Source organism: Doryrhamphus excisus, linkage group LG21 (assembly GCF_037039965.1).
Source record: "Doryrhamphus excisus strain RoL-2023G ecotype Guam linkage group LG21, RoL_Dexc_Guam_v1.1, whole genome shotgun sequence".
Taxonomy (NCBI): Eukaryota; Metazoa; Chordata; class Actinopteri; order Syngnathiformes; family Syngnathidae; genus Doryrhamphus; species Doryrhamphus excisus.
In genome coordinates this window covers 15024934-15042119 of record NC_136377.1, presented here as the reverse complement: position 1 = coordinate 15042119, position 17186 = coordinate 15024934, and the positions used below count along the sequence as shown (strand labels likewise).

Below are 17186 nucleotides of genomic sequence, written 5' to 3'. Positions count from 1 at the left end.
GAAGTGGCGGAGGATTTCCTCGCCAAGTTGAAGAGTGAAGGCTTCAAACGCAGTTTTACCTGCATCGTACACCCGAATTAACATGTGGGAACACGGTAATAATTGCATTTGAATCTGGCTAAATGTACGTAACGTGACGGGCAGTGGGACAACATTAGGTGCGACCAATTGATTTGTTGATACCGGGGTGATATTTGTATCGGATCGATGTTTTTCCAGTTTTTCACAAACATCCACGTTTTTCGTGCAAATATATTGAATATTGTTTACAAAGTACGTTCTTGGGCAAGAGAGCTTGGGGGCAATATTAGCATTTGCTTCTGTTTAGTTATTTGCCACTATTTTATACTTTATACTTGGGCAAACAATTGTATATAATAAGAAAGGTTGTGGTTAATTGGCCTCACAATAACGTTGACATTCCTTTACTTCCGGTTTTTGTATCGTACTTCCTGTGGAGGCTATTGTCTCATCAAAGTAACTTAATATAACATTACTGACTGAGTGACCAGTGTAGAATAATACATATCAAAACGTGTCGGTCAATGCATTTTCTGAATGCCTTATATTTGTATTTTAGTCCGTTTGTCCATTGTTAGGCATGGAAATGCTAACCTTAGTCCAAAATGCATATTTTGGACTAATAATAGGCTGTATTCAACCACAAAAGAGCAATCCCATTCAGATTATAGACATGATCAACAAAATAGAGGCAAAAAAAAAACATCACAATCATTCAATTATCTTAAAAAAAAAATGGTATCAGCAATACCGGCCTTTGTCTAATTCAGGTTAGGGTTTCAAAGTCAGGTTTGGGTTTCAAACCAACACCTCAAAGTCAACGTCTGCTGTTAAATAAGGTTAAAAACATGACACGATGTTGCCATGTATACTTCTTATGACACCAACCAAAAAGGTGTGTTTCTATAAAAGTCCAAATTTGTGGCTCGTTTTTCTTCGCATTTGGTCAGAGACACGGTTACCAATTACCAATTACAACAAATTACGTCTTGTCTTTGAGATAGGACTTGAACCAGTTTAGAGCCGGACCAGCGATTCCCACCCAACTTTCTAACATTTGTAATAAGATCACATGGACAGGCGGCACTCAGGCAAGCAGAACGAAGACTCAGACTTTGACTGCGTTTGTGTTCAGGCGGATATCATTTTTCACCTTGATCAGAGCGATCACCTTGATCAGAGCGATCACCTTGATCAGTGTCATTACTGTGGTCTGACCTAAAGCCTAATTGGAAAGTATCAAATCCCGTGGTAGAAAGGAGAATGTAAGTAAGCTGCTTTTTCTAGGCCTTTTTCCCAGGAATGGTGGGTTTGATATACTGTACTTTATCACATACTACAGTATTAATTGGCCCTGTACCCTAGAAAGCGCCCATGAATGATACGGGAAAAGGCCGCAATGATACTGTGTCACAGCCCAGGGCAGTGATACTGATAAAATCTAGAGTTTAACCATGTCCAGTATCAGCCCCCGTAGCTGTCCACTCAGAGCGCGCTGCTCTGGTATCGTGCCCGTGAAACAACCAATCAGAGAACAGCGCACGAGCGTGAACACACAGCGTTTGTTTTGCTGCCGTCTGCTCTGTCAACATGTCAGCGGTTAAATCGTAAATATTAGTATAATAGTAAATATTAAATAGTACGTGATAATAAGCTCATGATGAAATAGTATGTGATAATAAGATCATCACATGGTTTGTCTGGTATCAGGCCCAGTGCCAGTATCAGCTCTAACATTCGGTCTCGGGCTGATACTGACACTTGGGGGCATGATACCTGGCCTGATACCAGACAAACCATGTGATAACCTATAAATACCAATATTTGCTCGATACTGTGGCATCAGGACTGCTTGTTTTTAGAAGAGGCTTTTGGAAATGTACCATTCCCAAGTGAAATGTTAATGTGGTAGCAAACAAGTTCTGAAGTTCAACACACTTCAGAAATCCAGTGGACATGTCGATGGACACAGCCTGTTCTGTGATGATCTCTTTGACTCAGCTCTTTGTTTGAGCTCTAGGCGTCTAGCTCATGCCTGCAGAGGAGTTATTTGTTTGGGGAAATGATTGCATTTATCATGCTGGAGCCTATCCCAGCTGTCTTGGGGCGAAAGGCGGGGTCCACCCTGGACTGGTCGCCAGCCAATCACAGGGCACATATAGACAAACAACCATTCACACTCACATTCATACCTATGGACAATTTGGAGTCACCAATTAACCTAGCATGTTTTTGGAATGTGGGAGGAAACCGGAGTACCCGGAGAAAACCCACGCATGCACGGGGAGAACATGCAAACTCCACACAGAGATAGCTGAGGGTGGAATTGAACTCTGGTCTTCCATCTGTGAGGCCTGCGCGCTAACCAATCGGTGTTGTCAAACCTAATTATTTATGTAAGCTGTGTCTTCAACAACTGCAGACCCGGATTCCGGTTTGGGTTCAAGGGACGCGGTCAAAGAAAACACAGAAACGATAAGATAGTGTGTGTGCTTGGCTGTGGGTAGGCTCAGCCCCATGCTGAAGTTCGACCAAACATTTGACACCAGTGATCCACTTGGTATCACAGGTTGTGATGTGTGAATTCACATTTACAGTCCTCAGATCACTTGCGTCCTTGGGGTTGAATTACGGAAACGTCTGCGCTGATGTCATTCCTATACTTCTCACAGCCACTAGGCGGCGTGTTTGCACACCACCTGGCGATTGGCATTATAGGTGATGTATTAATCATCTTAATCCTCCTCATCGTTCTTTTTCGCAATTTTTAAGGTTATGACAGCATCTCAGCGCCATTTCCGAGGCAACAATGATATATATGAAGCATATGCAGCGTTAACGTGATCTCAGTCTCAGTATAAATAAACAAGTTGTCACACAGGAGGTAAAAGCTTTCAGAGTACACCGCATTGTATGATGGATTTTAAGTCTCAAGACTTGAAATCATGTGTGGCGGAGTGACGGTGAACGTCAGCAGGTTAAAGGTCACACTGTGCAGGTCTGGTCGGCTGCGCCCCGCTGAGTGTCGTCGTTGGGCGGCCGGCAGGCAGCTGCTGTTTCTCGCTGTGGATTGTGGGAGACGGAACGACCGCACCGAGCGAGGAAGCCGTCTTACCGGAGACATTTTAAACGCCCTTGCCTTGTTTCTTAACGTAAGTACACCGCTTCCTACTCCGACACCACCACCGCGTCCCTGCCGGGTTCTCTCGCCTCTTCGGTCGGTGTTGACGCCGTCGCGTCGCGGGGGGGTGAATGTTTTTTGACCGACGTGAGAGCCAAACTGAAGGCCGAGATATCGAGCTCCCATTCGGGGGAGAAGGAGGGCCGGGGATTGGCCTTCACAACGCGGCTGACATGTTGCGGAAACCCTTGCCGGTTTGACCGTCGTGTTTTGGCAGCCACCGGAGCTGGAGCCTGCTTCGGAACCGACATGCTCCCACGCCGCGGCCAAACCTTCGGTGCGGTGCCTGCGAGGTGACACGCCGATGCGGCGGTCGAATGTGGCGGTCAACAACCACCTTCACCTGGCCGAACCCTGGAGGCTGACGTCGTGTTGCATGCAAAGCGGTGTTTGGTGCCTTTTTTGGGAGGGACATTACAACACACGACTGACTGACAGCTGTCAGGATACATCGATTCCATGTGCCGTAACAGCACCATCGTGCATTTTACAATTCACCACCGCCGCCCTGGAAATGCATACGCAAGCAAATTTGCCCCTCCTGACACATTCCTGATGCTTAGTTCATATTTAAAGAGGACGGCATGAATAAACTAGTTGGTGACAAAGCTTCATTTGAATATTGGCTAATTACTGCGTCAGCAGGCTAATCAAGCAATAATAATGAACTGGATCGGCTTGAGATATTTAGGGTAGAGTTGATTAAAGATGCACGACGCTCCATTCACATGCTTTAAAATACAGTGGTCAACACGTCCAAATGCTCCAAACATTATCCATCACCAAAAACAACCATTAAACGTATGCATTTTTTCCTAAAAATTCTGCAAAGACATCAAAGTGGCAGGACCGAAAACATGCAAGAAAAAATGCTATAACTGACCAAAACAACTGAGAGTAATGCTCACAAAAGTTCACAAAAACAAAACCAAAGTAGCCATACCTGAGGGATGCTGGGCTGGATGAAAAGGTACATTTGACTTTGTCTCTTGGTATAAATCTGTTGTTCCACAACACTTAAAAAACACCCCAGCTAAGCGATAACAAAGACGTAAAGAAAAACTTTCTTCTGGGCATCCTGCGCTTGTCAAGGACATCCCTCAGGTCTTGTTGTCCTGGTATTCTTCACATGAGTCCTCCCAACGTATTTACGTTATTTACAACCACTTCCTGTATCCTTGAAGCAGTCCTGGCATTATTTGGTCTTGTTGTGTCCCACGTGTGCCATGCTATAGCGGGCATCGCCCCTCGCTTCATTAATTCATCCATTTACAAGGACCTAAAAGATGTTCTACTCCAGAGAACACACGAGTTGTAGCTATAGTTTCCCTCAGATGCAGAAAGCAGACATAGAAAAACATAGCAAAATAAACAAGATTTAAAAGTACCTGTGTCCCTGCAGGAGCCGAACGCTGGGACCGCCCTATTGAGCCATGTCGAGCCGAGGTGGCAAGAAGAAGCTGACTAAGACGTCCCGGTCCACTAAGGCCGGCGTCATCTTCCCCGTGGGCCGCATGCTGCGCTACATCAAGAGGGGCCTGCCCAAGTACCGTATCGGGGTGGGAGCACCCGTCTACTTGGCGGCCGTCCTGGAGTATTTGACCGGTGAGTTTGGACTCATCTTTGTTCATCTTTGTGACGTGTTTGCTGATGATGGAGCACTCTCATTGTGTTCTTACATAGTGGCCATTTTGTAATGAGGGCAATGGGCACAGTGCCCCACTACGTGCAGCAGATGGCGCTGTAGTAGAAAGACTAAATGAATGATTGCAAATAGGGCCGTTTCTAATGATTCCCTGTTGTCCAGCGTGCTTTGGGGCACATTTATAAATGTTGGTTTGACTTCTGATTTTTGCTCTGTCCTCATATTGATTGTTTACCTTCCCTGGCATTTTTTAATGCAGCTGAGATCCTGGAGTTGGCGGGCAATGCAGCCAGAGACAACAAGAAGGGTCGCGTCACACCGCGACACATCCTGCTGGCCATTGCCAACGACGAGGAACTCAACCAGGTGGGTGGATCCAGGTCCATGTGGTACATGGCAAATGGCAAAATGCGTTTGGTTATAACCCCGCCTCCCGCACATGTACCAGTTGTTGAAGGGCGTGACCATCGCAGCCGGAGGCGTCCTGCCCAACATCCACCCTGAGCTCTTGGCCAAGAAGAGAGGCGCCAAAGGCAAACTGGAGACGCCCCTCTCGCCCGCCCCGGAGAAGAAAACCAAGCCGGCCAAGAAGACGATGGCCAAGAAGCTGGGCGGGAAGAAGGCGGCCGGGAAGGCCAAGGTAAGGTACACTTTGGGTCAATTCCGATTTTTTTTTTTTTGTGCTCCTATGTGGCCTGTATCTTCGACGAAAGCGTCGTGCTTTTGTGTGACTTCCGGGACGCTTTGCGTTTTGGTATTGTCAACAACGGCATAAATACCCTGTATGGACTTAGCCAAAATGTCCAACGTGATGCAAGACATTGTCCTCCACAGAAACAAGGGGAGGCGAGCAAGACGGCGTCGGCAGACAGCACCACCGAGGGTTCCCCAGCGGACAGTTTCACCGTGCTGTCCACCAAGAGTCTCTTTCTGGGTCAGAAGGTCAGTCCTGTCCACGCACCTGCTAGAACCGCAGTAGAATCTGTAGCATTCCATTGCAAAGTCTTCCAGCATCATGTGCAAAACGTTTGTCTGCTGGCTTAGCTTTTTTTTTTTTTAACTGCTTTGATTGAATTAAAGACACAATCAGAAAAGCTTGCTTAATTTGTTGTGATTGCACCTTTAACAGCTTTGAATGCTTTCTGTCTCACTAATACAATAATCACCCCCCCCCCAATTGAAATAATCAAATTTGGTGTTTTTATGACTTGGGATGTGCTGATGTGTGCAATGACATGGATGGGTCGATACATTAGATTATTCCTATGACAAACCATAAAGGAAGGGGAATACTGGGCCAACATTAAAGCAAAGATTCAAATTGGCGGTTTTAACAGTCGTGAGCGTCATCAGTGCATCCTATAGATTAAAATGCATGAATGCGAGTAATGTTAACAGGATGAAGCCCGAGCTTGTTCCACCTTGACTTTTCCATTTGACATCACTTTGTATTGGCGTAGTTGTTTCAAGTTAGTCATCTTTAGCAATAACCATGAAAATATGACATCTTTACTAGAAATACATCTGCTAGCATCTGTAAAACTGACGTTTATAAAGTAAGAGCACGTTCCCTACAGGCCACGATATGAGCAACACCAGAGTTAAAATATTAGAAAGTCAAGGCGTGTTTTGAGGTTCATGCGGTGTCACTTTGGTTTTAATAGCTTTGCTTCCTCCCTCCTTCCTTCCTTGTCGCTCTTGCTCCTCCTCGGCATGCCTCCTCCCCTCCTCAGCTCAACCTCATCCACAGTGAGGTCAGCAACTTGGCTGGCTTTGACGTGGAGGGGGTCATCAACCCCACCAACGCTGAACTTGAGCTAAAAGATGATCTAGGTGAGACTCCGGCCTCCCACCCCACCGGCTTACCCCCACCCTAACACCCTGTACCCCTACCCTCTTGGTCGCAGCGAGGCTTTGAGACTTTGGGGGCTAGGGGATGATTAAATAAGTTATTTTCAGTTATTTTATGTTGCATGTTTGCTCCTCCTAGGTGACTTCCTGTCAGGTGACACAATTTGACTTCCTGCCTGACAGGAAGTTGATGCCTGCTGTTAATGAGACGAGAAATTAGGACACCTTATTTAGTCAGAATGTTAATGTAGGGGAAATGAGCTGACTTTACCGCATACATTTCTTGTCTGAATATTTTAACATTTCAATATTTTAATAATATATTTTTTCCTCTCAAAGATATATATAATAAAAAGTTATTTTCCTTTCATAACAATTAAACATTAAAAAGAGCCTTAAAATACAACACTGCAATATTAAAGTAGTCCTGCCTCTTCCTGTCTGCTTTGTTTTTCTCGATGAGTTCATTTGAGGCAGCAAACTCGCCGACCTGCAGTAATTGCACCCTCTGCTGGTGGCTTCAAGTAGTACAATCTGGTCGACCACTATTGCTTCAACAAGTAGCGATTAGATCCCTCCGATGCGACATTGTGAGTGGAAAAAGTATATAAAAAAATGATCACACCCATCTGTCATTTTTAGTAAAATTCAGCTACATTCTGACTAATAAAGGCACCTCCTGATTCCATCGTTTACTCACCTGTTGATGTTTCCTGTGATGCCATCAGCCGCCGTGTTTTCACCGCCATTGTTGTTGTTTGTTGTCCATCTGTAGTTGCAAGTTGTCCAAGCCGACATTTCCATAGTGGAGAGTGACGCTGTCGTTCACCCGACCAACTCGTCCCTCTATACGGGCGGTGAAGTAGGTAAAGGAAGCAGCTTCCATCGCCATAGCAACATACCGCTGCTTGTCGCTTCTTGTGTGGCCTGACTTGGGCTGATTAGTCTGGAGCTTTCTAACTGGCGCAACATCAGGTCGAAATTGGCACTTGGATGTTCCTAATGTTGTGTCCAAGTAGAGTTGGTGCTTGCTCTTCATGCTTCAGTAATGTGATTAGATGGCAGCTTGGTTCGTCAATCCACAGCAGATCATGAAGGCATCTTATCAACTTGATGGACTTCTGGCATCGTTTTTATGGCATCGAATGTCTAGAACATTGACGTCACGTTGTACTTGAAACCTGAGTCTGACGATCAAAGACGTCACAGATCACGCGGAGACCCTCAGCCTGCTTCAGTGTCTGTCTTCGTGCTCGTCTGCATGATGTTTATGGCTGCCTTGTTGTCCTGTCTTTGCCGCCTTGGTGCAGCGCTTCAACGATAGGTGTCACAGCATGTGGTTCTCTTGCAGGTTCTGCCCTGGAAAAGAAGGGAGGGAAGGAGTTTGTGGAAGCGGTGCTGGAGCTGAAAAAGAAGAACGGGCCCCTGGATGTGGCAGGCGGTGAGTGGGAGTTGTCTGACCCCAGATTGTTGTTTTCAAAGCTGTAAACATGTACGCATCTGTTAGGGGCGTCCGGTGATGTCGGCCGGCCTGGCATGAAAATGAGACCTCGGGTCATATGAGTGTCTGGTTTTCATATCACGTCACCGTGATAGCACCAAGCGCTGCAGAGCAACAAGCCCAGCATGTCTGCGGTCTGGAATGAATGCCAATTTGGGCCCTGGGATTATAACATCCTTCTGATCTGCAGTTGTGCCTTGTTGATCGCGGTTAATTGGTTCCAGACTTGACCTCAAGAAGTGAATTTCCACAAAGTAAAAGTTCATATTTTTGTTGATGGAGCATAAAGAACTTTCACAATGTGTTTTTTAATCATAATTGGATCTCTATAGACATGAAATAACACCCTTCTAGACACCTTTACACTCCTATTATTCTTTGTTTACGCCACATTGGTAACGCACATGCAGACATGAGACAGTCACAGCTTTAAGTATTGCATGCTAGTGAGCTAACTAATTAGCCTCCAATGTATTAGTTATAAACCTAAAGGTATTCAAACAGAGTGGGGAAGGACAACAAAGTAAGAAGCCAAAAACGTACCACTTCCACACAGAATGGGAGGCTGATGTTTTTTCCACTCCATGTCATGACATGCTATGGCTACTGAGGACTATGTGAGGTGTTAAAGGGGACCTGTTGTGCTTTTTTCCACTTTTCTGACCTACAAATGTTGTTAATGTTGCATCACGCACATTTGGACGTGAGCCCTGAAAGAAGTTTGGGATGGCTCTCAACGTTCTGTGTCTAACTGGCTCACTGTGATGTCACCGGGACTTCCTTATATGGGCGTTCTTGAATCCAAGCTGTACAGCAGCCCCCCCCTGCTCTGCAGCACTATGTCGATTTCATGTTGGCACAGAGTGTGACCAATCACAGCGGAGTGAGCGTGCCCGGAGGCGGGCTGTTTGTGGAATAAATGAAAACAGCCACGGAAATCAAGCTGGGTGCAGGTTCTGGAAGAACTAGAAAGCTTTCTGTGCTGGTTATTGTGTGTAGCTACTCTATTGAAGTCCACAACTCGATACAAAGGGCCGAAAAATGAGCATGACTGATTCAGTATCGACTAGCATACACTAATACCACCTAGAGGACGAAAGTTGTAGTTTTAGTCAAACGGGACCGATTCGAGTTTATTTCTGTTCATTTTTCCAGCATTGTTAACCGGCGGCTTCGGCCTTCCCGCCAAGTACGTCATCCACTGCAACAGTCCAGCCTGGGGCTCAGACAAGTGCGAGGAGATGCTGGACAAGACGGTGAAGAACTGCCTGGCTCTGGCGGACGAGAAGAAGCTCAAGACGGTGGCCTTCCCGTCTATCGGGAGTGGAAGGTGAGGGAGGGAATATTCATTCATTCATTTTCTACCGCTTATCCTCACGAGGGTCGCTGGGGTGCTGGAGCCTATCCCAGCTGTCTTCGTGCGAGAGGCGGGGTCCACCCTGGACTGGTGGCCAGCCAATCCCAGGGCACATATAGACAAACAACCATTCACACTCACATTCATACCTATGGACAATTTGGAGTGGCCAATTAACCTAGCATGTTTTTGGAATGTGGGAGGAAACCGGAGTACCCGGAGAAAACCCACGCATGCACGGGGAGAACATGCAAACTCCACACAGAGATGGCCGAGGGTGGGATTGAACTCGGGTCCCCTAGCTGTGAGGCCTGCGCGCTAACCACTCGCCGGGTTTCAACACAAAAAACCAAAAATACATAGCATGTACGGCATGATAACACTGGAACGTGTCGCTATTCAGGAACGGCTTCCCGAAGCAGACGGCGGCCCAGCTGATCCTGAAGGCCATCTCCAGCTACTTTGTGGCCACCATGTCGTCCACCATCAAGACCGTGTACTTCGTGCTGTTCGACAGCGAGAGCATCGGCATCTACGTGCAGGAAATGGCCAAACTGGAGGCGAGTTAGAAGACTTTTGCAGACATTTTGTTTTTTCACACGACAAGCTAAACGGTTTGCTAATCATTTGTTTAATATGAAAGAAATGTTTCTAAAGGCCGGGAACTTTTTTTGCAGTATATTTTTTCCTATCTATGTTTTTAATTTCCTGAATGTGAACCTTTTTGCTGTTTCAACGTCATTGTGCGCTGCTTTTAACAGCGCCACGCTTACGCTATTGGAGGGGTTTCATTTTCTCAACAGGATTTACAGACAAGTCGTAACAAAAATGGGTAACTGCATGTTAAGGCAGCATTCATAGTAAAAAAAATCTTTTTCATCTCAGTGATGCTCTTGTGTTTTTACGTGTCGCCTTCAAATGTAAATTGACAAAGATTGAAAGTGGACACAAGAAATTTCTTTTTCGCGTTATGTGTCGTGTATGCATTTGTGCCCTGCAGAGATCTTTTTTACCCCAAGTGGAAAAATATGGGAAGTTAATGGAAAAAAAGTAATCCTAGGCCTAACAATCTTATTGATTTTGGATCAAAGTAAAAATTGGAAAGAGGTGTGTGGAAGAGGATTTTTGCAGGGCATTGCTGGTTTGTAGAAGGTGTTTATATTGATGTTTGTAGATGGAGTATCTGTGTAGATTCCTAGTTTGTAACATAGATGATTATGTTGTGTTTTAATTTGCACATCTAAAAAGGCACTGTTTGATTTGAAAGCCAACAATGTATCACATTGTTCCTTGTGTGTGTTTGTGTGTTTTGTCCAATTCATTTAGCCGTAAAGACTATTACATGAATACAACCCTGCTGTGCCAGCCTGTGGCCGCTAGATGGCGCACTGTGCTCAGGTATTGGTGTAGTACTTTTCCTCTTTTTTTTAAATTTGGATTTAAACAAAACAAACTTTCAACTTTCTTATTGTTATTATAACTAAAAACAAATGCTTTCTAAAGAATTACTACTTACAGTTGCAGATTCTACAGTTCAAAAAATGTCTACACACTCGGTTAATAAAATGTTTGAAAACATTTGGACGATTGTGTTTTTGCTTGTGTTTGGGACCCATTATGCTCATTCTCGGCCCTTTTTGTATTGATAAACGTCTCGATCTTCCAGAATTTGCGCCTATTCCAATAGTTGTGGGCGGATCATCCAAATATCCATAATATCAATATTCCCTCTCTCCCTCTCTCGTGTTTGATTTTCCGTCACGTGACTCAGCAGCAACAGGCAACCAAACAACACCACCCACCACCACCAAGCCCAGACATACCACAGAGAGAGCAGGAGGATGGCAGTAAGAAAGGACCGCTGTTTGGTCATATTTTCAGGCCGAAAACGAGACCACGACAAATAGTATGATGTGTAAGAACTTTTATTGTGCTAATAAAGTTTTTTATATTTACTAATCAACTCTACCCAAATTATTTTCTGAATTTTAACTGATGATCAAAGGGAAATCATCAAAAAAAGGTCATAAAAATGAATTCTCATTTATATTGATGTTTCAGCCACCTTCAATATTAAAAAGTATTGATATCAGCCATACTGTGTCTGTATTTATTGGTATCGGCTTCATACCAAATCACCCCCACTATATTCCAGCTGTTTTCCTTGGTTTTCCAAAACGGTCAGTTTGAATTCATTCCACCCGCGGCCCGCCTCCGGCCACGCCCATTTTGCTGTGATTGGTCCCACTGAGCTTGCACAGCTTGTGCCCGGGCACGCCCATATAAGGAAATAGAAAAAACTCTCTAAACTCGAGGGTGCAGTGCACGGTAACGTCCATAGAGGGCGCTAGTGTTCAATTTACTTCCTGAAGGCACGCTGGCTGGCAGGCAGGGTCACGTGGGAGTGCTTTCAGCTGGAAACAGGACGTCTCGTTCGATATAGTTCATGTTTTTTATACTAATGACAATAAACCAAATACTGTTCCTATAACAGTCACATATTAGGGTGAGTGGTGAGATGAATCCCGCACCAATTCTGCCCCTTAGTCCTTTGTTGCCCTTCATCTTACCTCTTGTCTTCCGCCCTAAAACCTAAGGCCAGCGGGAAGAAGCCACTATACTGGGACACCACTTCATTCTCATTACGTCACCCTTCACCACATGCTGGCTGGGACACAGGCAGATGAGACAAATTGTTTATAATACATGTTCCCTACCAAAAAATAAGGTGCATGCATTTCTAGCAGGGATGCGGGGGTGGAGGTGTATACCCTGGACTGATTGCCAGTCAGTGACAAGTTGCAGTATCTACGTATCTACCCAGAAAACATCTCACTGCATGTATGCTTAATCAATGAATCAACAATAATCAACTAGTCATCAATTTATGTATTTATATTTATAAATATTTATATTTATTTTTAGCAATTTATCAATAGTCAACAAGTCATGCATTTATTAACAATCAACAATTCATTCATTAATCAATAATAATCAACAATTCATTAATTCACCGACTGTAGCCCGCAATTAATGCATTCATAGACATCCATCAACAATTAGTAATTTTATTATGATCAATTATTTACATTTTACATACACATCACTTGAACTCATCAAACCTCACCTTTGAGCATTCACACCTGTCGGCATTGGAAAACACCTTTGAGGTGAAAGAAGAGGCACAACTGTGGTGCATTCAGGGACACCAAACAAGGTGGGAATAAACACTAGAAGAAAAATAATGAAACAAAACAATATAAATAGACAAAAACTTCGGATCAATATATTGTAGGGATGTCCGATAACATCGACCACCGATAATTACTGGCCCGATATCAGCCTAAAAATCTGAAATCGGTATTGGAATTTTCCCTTGTAGTGCACGTTGCATTTGCGGAGGTTGCAGCAAAATTATTTTTTATTTCTGCGTGCACTCAGGAAAACCTTGCAAGCAACCAGCTGACAAAACTATTTTTTAAACACGTTTCTTTAAAAAAAATAAAAGTGGTTGGGGATCGACTGCATAGCGTAGGAGTGGTTGGTGCGCAGGCCTCACAGCTAGGAGACCCGAGTTTGATTCCACCCTCAGCCATCTCTGTGTGGAGTTTGCATGTTCTCCCCGTGCATGCGTGGGTTTTCTCCCACATTCCAAAAACATGCTAGGTTAATTGGCCACTCCAAATTGTCCATAGGTATGAATGTGAGTGTGAATGGTTGTTTGTCTGTATGTGATCTGGGATTGGCTGGCCACCAGTCCAGGGTGTACCCCGCCTCTCGCCCCAAGACAGCTGGGATAGGCTCCAGCATCCCTGCAACCCTGATGAGGATAAGCGGTAGAAAATGGATGAATGGTTGGGAACCCCCGTTCTCATGGTCCATGCATTCATCAACCAAATGTGACATGAAGATGTTCACTTGTTAGGAACCACCAGGGAATGAATATGTGTCTCACACACGCGTCAGTCCCAGCTGCTGTCACATTACCTCCAAGACCCTGTGGGATCACGGTGTGTGTCTCTGCCCCCCCCCCCCATCCAGGTTGTACTCCTCCGTGCAGCGAGTCGTGGAGCCCGCATGTGGTCACATGACCTGGAGATGATCAGCAGCTGGAGGTCAAAGCTTAGCTAATGCACAGTGGTGAAGAAGATGAGGGGCTTCCTCAAACAGGAAGTGAAGGCTGCATGAACATGTTTAGCCTGAGGGCGGGAAAGAGCGTGGAGGATGATGATGATGATGATGGTTCAGGGAGAACACATTCACATTGTTATTGTTGTTATTATTCTGTGATACAAACACGACCTCGTTAACACTCGTTAGCGTTGCAATCAGGCCAAGCCTTGACATGACTGATAGCTTCATTCAGACGGGAATGTTTGAAGCTGAGAGCACCACCACTTTCTTCAGTATGACTCCAAACAATCCAACCCGAGGCTGTCTTCATGAGACGTTTAGAAGCTGCTTCCTGGCCCCTGCGGTGCCACTTCCTGTCACAGCAATCAGCAGAAGCCCCGCAGCTGGCTTCTGGCACACACACACACACACACACACACACACACACACACACACACTCAGCTAATGAGCAAAGACTCAGGGGTAATTTGGCGTGATGCTGAGGTTAAACCACACTATGTGACATCTGGACACACTCTGAGGGGGCGGAGTCACAAACAGTGTGCGTCAGGAAAAGGCGGCGATCAAGTGGGAATTGACGATTTGTTGTGCTGAGCAGACACGCTGAAGTCAGCACAAGCTTTGTGCTTCCCTGGAATCTTGGAACATTATAGCAACAATGGGCTGTCAGCACGCACACGCACGCACGCACGCACACACGCACGCACACACGCACACACACACACACACACACACACACGCACACACTGCTGAAGTAAAGCAGAGGGAAGATGATGAAGGTGATGTCAGCCAGTTCTTGTGTTTGACCCGTGATTTGCAGGTTGCCATGGCAATGAGATGCTTCAACCTGCACACTTTTTCACAAACTGGCCCCGCCCCTGACATCTGATTGGCAGGCATGTGAGCAGAAAGTCATGTCTATGGCACGTGTGTGTGTGTGTGTGTGTGTGCGTGTGTGCGTCTATATCTTGACGAAAATCACCCCCCCCCCCCCAAAATGTTGATTTTCCACTCGTGTGCGTGGGCATGCATGCATTGTCAGGAGGGCGGCGGTAGACAAAGGACAGTTAAACAGCGTGGGGGTGGGGCTTTGGGGGGGTTGCTATGGCGACAAACGAGGAGCACGGTTAAGAAGTACTGGATGTGAAAGGGCGTCATGTGGAGATAAGACATCATTACTTTGACTTGCGGGACTATTCTGGGATGCCGTGTTCCGACTGGAAATGCCCAGGGTCGTGCAGAAGTGTCCCCCAGCTGTGAGCCCCGCCCTCCCCCAGCTGTGAACCCCCCCAGGGGGGCCAGCTGACCTCTTCTGCAAACTTGACATGTTTATTGGTTTAACGCTGTCCGATCATGTCCGTCTTAGCACCTTCTGTCCTCTGACCTACTGGATGTGTGAGTCGTCATAGCAACAAGACTGCAGCCTGTCCCTCCCACTAACAAGGCCTGTCCTTTATTTGTTAGGATGTCTAAATGTCCTCACTGTGTCTGAAAGTCCCCAAATAAACGTCGTGGTCTATTTTAGGAGACGTGCGTCCCTTGAAGTGTGCAGAAAAGTTGTCTTCAAACAGGAAGTGTCTTAAACGACAGTACGTGTGAAGGTCCTCTGACCTTATCAGCGTGATGGTAGTCAGGTGTGAAAGGTGGTGCATGAAAGATGTAGAGGGCTGACAAATAATGGATGTTATTATGGGATGTTTTATTGATGTATTTACATTAATGGGGCCCTCTTTTATTATTGAACAGTGGCGACTTTCTTCCTGAGCTTAAGTCCACAAAGTAAGACTTGAAATGTTCGCTACACGCCGGCGCCGAGAAGCGTGCGTACGTGCGTGACGCCACGTCCACGTGACCCTCACCCGTCCATCCAAGTTACATGCTAACAGGAAGAGCAAGTCGTTAGCATCAGATGCCAACACCTACACATCCTGTCATGCGACACGCTGCCTGAGCGAGGTAAGGTGGAGGTGGACGGCGAGCGGGAACAAGCTGACCGTGCTGAACGCCGCTTGCCGCCGTCTTACTTTTAATGGTTCCCGACATCAATAAAACATGACATCATCGCGTCACGTGACATAATTAGTCACAAACTTCAGCTTCAACTTCTCCCTTTCTGGCTGCAGGCGTTACAAAGATGAATAAATAATGATGCATTGTGCGCCACCACTTCACATGTGCACGCGCTTGTTCACGCCGCTGTGAGCAAGCCAACATGTGGAAGCGTGGACAGGAAGTGGACCGGTTAATTTCAGGAATTCTGCAGTATTCTGTGAGATTCTGTGGGATGCTCACTCCCTGGGCTGCTGGAACAAAACCATGCTCCCTGCAGGATGACGACAACTTCACATCTTCCTGGCTCTTTTAAAGATGTTTCAAGACTGCCTCGTCATCATGACAGTGTCAGAAACACAGGGGGGGGTGGAGGGGGGGGGGGATTTTTTCTTTAACTAACATAAACGTCAATCACACACATTTATATAGACACACAAACAAAAGAAAAATACTAATACATAAATGAGATTGGAAATTGGACTGTAAGGTCATACATTTACAAGAAAAAAAGTCCAAGGCCAAAGGTCACATAAGCCCCCCCCCCTTTTCACAGCTGTCTCAGGCAATGCCTGTTACAATAGAGGATCAAAGTAATCCGAAATTTCAAGCATATCATCATAAATTTAGGAAAAAAAACAAATGGACTGAGCTGGCTATGAAAAGGGGGTACCTTTGGCCTGGGGGGGGGGTAGTGAGAAGGACTAAACGTCAGAGATGTAACATATCGGCTTTTTTGCTGAAAACCTGAATATGAATATTGCCCAACTCTCCATTTACAGTACCGATATCAGCTGATACCGATATGTGTAAGATGACATATCTCCTGGTATCAGCTGATACCGATATGTGTAAGATGACATATCTCCTGGTATCAGCTGATACCGATATGTGTAAGATGACATATCTCCTGGTATCAGCTGATACCGATATGTGTAAGATGACATATCTCCTGGTATCAGCTGATACCGATATGTGTAAGATGACATATCTCCTGGTATCAGCTGATACCGATATGTGTAAGATGACATATCTCCTGGTATCAGCTGATACCGATATGTGTAAGATGACATATCTCCTGGTATCAGCTGATACCGATATGTGTAAGATGACATATCTCCTGGTATCAGCTGATACCGATATGTGTAAGATGACATATCTCCTGGTATCAGCTGATACCGATATGTGTAAGATGACGTATCTCCTGGTATCAGCTGATACCGATATGTGTAAGATGACATACGTATCTCCTGCGGTGGAATGAACACCTTTTTTTAATATCAGTTTTCTTGATCGGGAAAAGAGGAAGAGGAACATTTCCTTCATTCCTCTATATTCAACTTTTCATTCATTCATTCATTTTCTACCGTTTATCCTCCACGAGGGTTGCGGCGGTGCTGGAGCCTATCCCAGCTGTCTTCGGGGGAAAGGCGGGGTACACCCTGGA

At 45.5% G+C, this 17186-nt stretch overlaps 1 protein-coding gene across 4 annotated transcripts; it reads left to right on the top strand.

Annotated features, from left to right (window-relative positions):
* The first annotated feature begins 2974 nt into the window (after positions 1-2974).
* Positions 2975-11134, top strand: macroh2a1 (macroH2A.1 histone). Of its 4 annotated transcripts, none has more exons than XM_058086449.2 (9): positions 2992-3173; positions 4605-4807; positions 5107-5213; positions 5296-5487; positions 5682-5789; positions 6581-6680; positions 8050-8139; positions 9355-9529; positions 9960-11134. In XM_058086449.2, exons 2-9 carry the CDS (start codon positions 4636-4638, stop codon positions 10123-10125), a joined length of 1110 nt encoding a protein of 369 aa, XP_057942432.1. In that variant the 5' UTR covers positions 2992-3173; positions 4605-4635; the 3' UTR covers positions 10126-11134. The 4 variants fall into 4 exon arrangements, 3 of the variants coding, with proteins under 3 accessions (XP_078643971.1, XP_057942432.1, XP_057942435.1); XM_058086452.2 differs by lacking the exon at positions 6581-6680 and adding an exon at positions 7474-7564 and having other exon boundaries at positions 2993-3173; XR_009132007.2 differs by lacking the exons at positions 9355-9529; positions 9960-11134 and adding an exon at positions 7474-7564 and having other exon boundaries at positions 2975-3173.
* The last annotated feature ends 6052 nt before the right edge of the window (positions 11135-17186 follow it).